Genomic DNA, 6,633 nt, shown 5'->3' with positions numbered 1-6,633 from the left:
GCCAAAAGCAGGAAAGGAGGCGGGGAAGAGAGGAAAAAAGAAAAAAAAAAAAGCTCCCAAGCATTTCTTTGTAGTGTTCTTTTCAAGAGAAATAATTGTGTTAATGCCTACATTACCTAAACTTCTGCAAGAGACAAATCCTCTTTGATTCTTCCTACTTGCTGCCAAAAGTATCCCAGATAGACTGTGTGCTGCCTGTTGCAAATCTCAGTCATAAGCTGCCTCATCTCCCATGAAACTGCTTGCCTAATGTGGGGGCGTACATTCCAGTCCCCCAGACAGTATCTTTCCAGTGGTAGTTACTTGAGTATCACAACACCAAGTCCCTCTGCAGGTGTCCATGTTTGTTTCCTTGTGCAGAGATGCCTCTGGCTTTTGAGGGATATTTCCCCAGCTATGAGGAGGGAAACTGTTTTTTGCACTATGCTCTACTTCCATTTCTTCCCAGCTGGCATTAGTCATTAATAGTTACCTAGCAGAACACGTGCTTCACCGGGAGGTAAGTAGAAGATGACAGTGAGGAAGGAACATTTGGTACCCCAGCAACAACAAATGCAACATCTATCTGTGACCAACAAACTATGAGTCAGGGAGATCACTCCAAGTGATCTGCACTCGAAGTACAGAAGTCGTTAGTGTTGGTCAAAACAAAACAACAAAAAAACCAACAAAAAAAAAGTGTGTGTATGGGAGGGCGGGTGTTGAATACAGAAGAGCTGAATCAGCCAGGCTTACATGTGAACTGCCCAGTAACAGCAATGATACAAGGCAATGGAGTATGTTTAAAATAATATCCGAATCTTTCTATTGGCAGTACAATCTAAGAGGCAGCTGAATGGCAGAAATCAAAACACCTGGTGAGGGGACTATTTCAGGGCAGTGGGAGGAAAGAGTTACATTCTGTGGTTTTATACTCCCCATAATGAATGGGGGGAAAGTCTCTTCTTATTCTTTTATACTGTTATAAACCTATTTCTTATAGTTTTTATGAAATGAATATAACTGGATTAATGAAAATCATATGGAAACAAATGCTTTACCTGTGTTATCTGCTTCTGAATTATTTGCTGAAAAAGAATGAAGATATTCCGTAGAAATATTACCTGCTTTCAGTATAGCAAAGTATCTTAATAATTGTGGAAAAGGAAAAAAAAATCCTTATAAAGTAAGACTTCAAAACAGCTAATACCATTTTTACACTTGTATTTTGAAATAGAATTGTGTAAAGCTGAATTTATCTTTTTTTTTAGCATCAGATGCTGTCAAGTTATTTAAATCTAAAATCCTAGTGGAATGAATATTATACATTTCATAATGCTTTTACAAGTGGTTCCATGATATTTAAGGTTGCATTTTCAGATCTAAATTAACACTGCTTCACTTTAGATACCAGAGAAACAGAAACTACATATCTTAGCATACAGTTATGCATCTGCACGTCTGTCATTGAGCCATTGCAGCATATTTTTGCAAAACAGAATATTATATTTGGCAGTGCTTAGACCATAAGTTCTATTGTGTTGTTGCTATTGTTTTTGTATTTAAGGCTTTTTGGTGATGTAAGCCCTTATTAGCTAAGGTCAGTGAGCACTAGTAAGCAGATGAAGATGATATAAATTGGTAGAAGACATTTGCTGAAAGTATGGACATATCTCACAGAGGTGACGTGCAGCTGTTACTGAACTCACCCTCTCTGCTTGTTTAGCGTAAATGCCAGAGCAACCCAAAAGACTGACTCCCCTCATGCTTACTGACAGCTGAATCATGGCTACCCATAGTTCAGGATACATAGCTGATGGAAATGTAACACCTATCTGGCATACTTTTACCTCTGTTTCCAGGAAGGCTCACCTTATTTTTTTGTGATTCAATGAATGCCTTGTTTCTTTTCTGAGAACACATGGAAATTTTACATATCTCTTGGATGAGGAAGACTGACTCTGCAGCTTTGGGCTGTGGGAAGGTATTACAAGAAGGCCAACATGATTCTTTCAACCTCTGTATGGGAAGGGAGAGATTCTGTAGGTATTCATACACTGGCAAACACTCTGAGCTGCAGCTGCTTGCCTGGGAAAAGGTTGGTTAGGTTAAGCCTAATCCAAAATTACCTCTGAAATGCCTTCCTGCACTGTACAATCTCTTCCCTTCCTGAAGCACCTTTCCCTTCCAGAAATCCCCTCTCTCTGAAATTGGTGTTTAGGCCACTTCTCTGGGAATGAGGAGACTGTTGTTCTGAGTAAAATGGATTTTTTTCATGGAAGAGCTTGAGTGGTCTGTCATGTCGCAGAAGAGCTAACATTTTGGTTTGAAGGCACCGCGCTTTCCCATATCATTCTGCTATTGCTCGACTATTAGATAAAATGCATATGATCTATTTGATACTTCCTTTACATGTGTTTCCTGTTGAAAGGATGAATTTAGACATCTACTTTCAGAGAAGTTTTGGGGCTGTGAATCCCTGAAAATAGTTTCTTCAGGACACATCCAGATTTACTGCAGGGATACATGACGGCATACCCAGGACCCTCTGAGAACTAGTTCTCACTGGGTTTCCTTTCTGTGGAAGTTACGGTGTGGGTGGTAACTTGTGCGTATGCTAGTTTTGTCCTATTATTGACTACAGGTATGGCCTTGGCATGCATCAGAGACTGGGTAAATGAGTACTAAATCTGACCATACAGATATCCCAACCAAGAACTGAAGCCCTATCCTCACCTTAGCAGGGCTTGTCAGCTGGTTTATCCGCTGTCTTTGGCCTTCAGTTTCTCCAAACTCTTTTAGGTTTCTATCTCTTCCCAGGGAGACAGAGTATCTAATTCAGGCCTGGAATGACACTGGACAGCAGGGCAGATGATAGAAATGAAGCATTGTGATAATGAATAGCTAAGTCATACAGACGCAAGAAAATTATCAAATCGATTTGCCATGTGTCACACAGGGATCCTCATCTCCCATTTGTTGATGTTTCATAGTCGCTAGTTTGCACCTGGTCTCTGCTCTGGTGAAACCAGTACTTGGCAGTGAGAACAAGGTGCAGCCCAGAGTAAAGCCATGCCACAGTCCAGGGTACACACACGCTATCTCATGAATCTCTTGATCCGGAGACCTTCATTCTGGTGCTAACCAAAAAATGTCAGTAGAGACAGAGCCAATACAAATGTAACCTGAGGTTTTAAACACCTATGCATCTAAGTGCTATTTGTGACTACCATTTGCCTTTAGCTTTGAATAAATTCACATGTCAATCATTTTTACTAATTCAAAGACTTACTTGCCTTCAAAATAGTAAAAAGAAACTATCAGAGTCAAAAAAGTCTTCATTTTGGAAAGGATTTCTCCTCAGAGTTCCTTTTTGCTGCATTCTTTTCTCACGCATTCCTTGCATTACTAGGGTTTCAAAGGGCAGGTGCAAAAAAACCTAGTAGAAGTGAGATTTAGCTTAGTTAATACCTTCCCTTCATATAAAATTAGTCCCTAGGACACTACACTAGAGACAGAAAAAAACATTCTGTCCCTCCATCAGATTGCTTCCTCTAGCTTTTCTTTTTTTTACTAAGCCTCAGACATTATGGCTATTAATATTGTCAGATCCTCTTCTCAGCTTATCATAAAACATCTGCTCCCATTTTGCCCAGTTTGGTGACAGAGATGTATGGCATGCTACAACGTATTAATAATGCTCTTCTCTTGAATGAGTATCTTCCCTTTGATTCACACTGTTAAATAATCTAATCCATGTGCTGGAATGACAGATACTACTTTGGAATCAACTGTAAGAATATTGGTTGGTATGGCAGGGGGACATTCCTCTGCTGGTTTATTTTTCTTTAGTATTAGTGTTACATTGGCTTGTCTCAACGTCTGTAATAAATTGCTTTTCTCTCAGGAATTTTCAAATAATTTAGTTAAGAGATTGTTAACCATATGTAAAATAATTTCTATTCAGTCCTGGCCTACATCCATTAGTCCTAAAGTTATATTGTTTTAGAGATTTCATATGGCTAGCCTGTCACTAAATGTACAGTAAAATCCACATCTTTTTCTTTCCTTTTCTTTTTTAAGCTCTGGGGTTTTTTTTGGCAACACAAGTAACATAAACATTGTCTTGTGGTGCCTAATATCATGTAATGACTGAGACAATTCAGTTAAAATGTTTTATAAGATTCTTCAGCTATACTGAGAGCTTCTGATAATATCAGTTAGGCTAAATGAGAGTCTACTTTATTAGTTTACATGCTAGAATCTAACTACCATGTGTATGCTTTTTTAATTAAGCAGAGTTTAAATTGAACACACCCATTCCACCCTTTTCCTGCTTCTCTGTTTTAAAGAGTTATCAGTCCTTAATTTTATACCCAAACACCCATCTGAAAAACTGCACCTCATTCATTTATTTCCTTTATTTCCAATACTGAAATTGTGAAGTATAACCCTGTGCCTCATTGAGATCCAGTGTAAAACACAACTACATTTCCTTCATGTTAGAGGTGTTTGCTTGGGAATCTTTGGGTTTATTGATGTTTACCTAGCTAGTCAATGAGAATTTTTGTCAAGTAGTGGTGTATACATGGCAATGACAATGATAGTGTAATTTGCCTCTATTACTTCCTGATATCAGGATTCTGCTGCACTGCCAATTTCATATCTGTTGTTATTATTTGTTTGACAGAACCAAAAACATGCCAGGTGCTTTGCAAAACAGAGAACAAGAAAAATCCCTTTCCAGAAGAGATGACAGCCTGAATAGAAATGACATAATGACAGGAGACAAAGGAAGCAGAAAGGGGAAGCAAAACAAGAGTTATAACCATAAGATCATGAGATTGGTTTGGAGGCACAGTGAACGCTATGAGGCATTTTTTTAAAGCGCATAAGGACTGTAGTTGGGATTAGAGAATGGAAATGTAGAAAAGAAGCATGGAAAGGAATGGAGAAGAAGGGAGGAACAGACTGGCAACAGGAGGAAGAGTAAACAGAGGTGTATGGGAGAGGCCAGCACACACACCTGACAAACTGAGGATTATGACTAATGCCAAGAATGAAAGACCACATCTGAAGAGCGTGATGATTTCAGGAGGATGGCGAAGCAGGACATGGCGATGCTGCTAGGGAGAGAAGAGCCAGCAAAGCTGCCCTGGAAGCCTGCCCTGGAAGCTCCTCACACTAATATAACCCTGCTTCCCCATCTTCTTTCTAGCTCCCCTCTTATACACAAAATATGTATATAGAAGAGCAAAGGAGAAGGAGAAGCAGCTAAATCAAACATTTCCAAAGATCCTGCTGGGGAAGAAGTTTAAGCTGGGATGATACAGATTTACTCCTACTGATGCTGCTGCCAGTAGCAAGTGGCAGAGAGCATCCTCTTAGCCTTTCTCATGCAGACAAATCAATGGGAGTGTTTGCCACTACTTACAAATAGGCCTTGCTGAGAAATACTCAGCAAAATTATAATATTCCAGCCAATCCAGGACATTTTAAAATGTCTTTTCATTCTAGATCAGAAAGAAGCAGAAATTATAACATTCACAGTGAAATGGAAACAGGGAAGAAAAATATTTGAGCAGTTTCTTTTAAAGCTGAAAATAATCATTTCAGTATTACAGCAAAATATAAAGGGGATTTTGCTCATTGAAAAAATACATTTTATAACTTTTCATGAAAATTTCTGATAAAATTGGGAATGAATTTAATTATGTTGGATTGACTTTTTTTTTCTTCTATAAAGTTGGTGGTATTTTTAGAAGAAAACTGGAAAATTGCCATTTTCAGTCTGTCAGACATTTTAAACTACCCTGATTTCCAAGGTAAGAGTTCTTCAGGAGTAAGGAAGCTGCAAAGTGTCTAATCTCTTCCTCGCTTCCTTCTCCTCTGCTTTGGTGATCAGACATGATTAGGCTGCAAAGAGCAAAACCAGTTCCTATGTCTCCCTGAGAAAAGGCATTTTGCCAACTTCTTCAAGAATTATTAACTAGATTTGCTTACAGGAAGACACTTTTTTGCTGCAGACTATGTCTCCATTTAAATCCTCCTCACAGCTCTTCCATTTTGCCCGGGAAAGTTTATCAGAAAGCACATTGGAAAGGCTCAGATCTTTCTGACTCCAGTGAAACTGGTTTTAGACATAATTATAGCTTGGCAGATGTACTGATACCACAGTTGAGAGACTACCACCGGTAATGGAGTATTCTATTACTTTGGCAAATATATAGACACTTTTTGCTTGATACTTCTGACCACAAAATATTGATGTTTAGGGTACTATAGGTACTTACCCATTGTATTTTTTCTTACAAGTTTTAGAGGACAGCACTGGATAAATTTTTCTTCTCCTTCGGGTAACAGCTTTGCATGAGTCATTCATCTTGAATGCACACCAGAGTGATATCAAGTTGGTTGTTGTGACACCTTATCAATATGATGCCCATTTTTAGTCTCTTCTAGCAGTGGAATGATTTAAGTATTGCCTAGTGGAGACAATGGCCTCATTTAAGAATATCTTGGTGACTCTGGATAGGATTCAAATAATTCATCTAGGTGAGGAGGAGACAATTGAAAGTCATAGCTGAAATATTACCAAAAATCCTCAACTGGTTGTGTTTGTCCATCATTTGCTTGAAGATTTTGGTAAATAGT

The 6,633-nt window shown here is 38.6% G+C and overlaps 1 protein-coding gene across 1 annotated transcript in view; it reads left to right on the top strand.

Moving 5' to 3' along the window:
• Positions 1-4,865, top strand: part of EPHA7 (EPH receptor A7) — a 166,785-nt gene extending 161,920 nt beyond the window's left edge. Inside the window, exon 16 of the mRNA XM_009320131.1 lies at positions 4,670-4,865. Within this exon, the coding sequence (XP_009318406.1) occupies positions 4,670-4,865 (196 nt within the window). The remainder of the gene's footprint in view (positions 1-4,669) is intronic.
• The last annotated feature ends 1,768 nt before the right edge of the window (positions 4,866-6,633 follow it).

Source organism: Pygoscelis adeliae, unplaced genomic scaffold (genome assembly GCF_000699105.1).
Source record: "Pygoscelis adeliae isolate BGI_AS28 unplaced genomic scaffold, ASM69910v1 Scaffold41, whole genome shotgun sequence".
NCBI classification, from domain to species: Eukaryota; Metazoa; Chordata; class Aves; order Sphenisciformes; family Spheniscidae; genus Pygoscelis; species Pygoscelis adeliae.
Note: the sequence above shows the minus strand (reverse complement) of the source record. Positions and strands in the feature narration are given on the sequence as shown.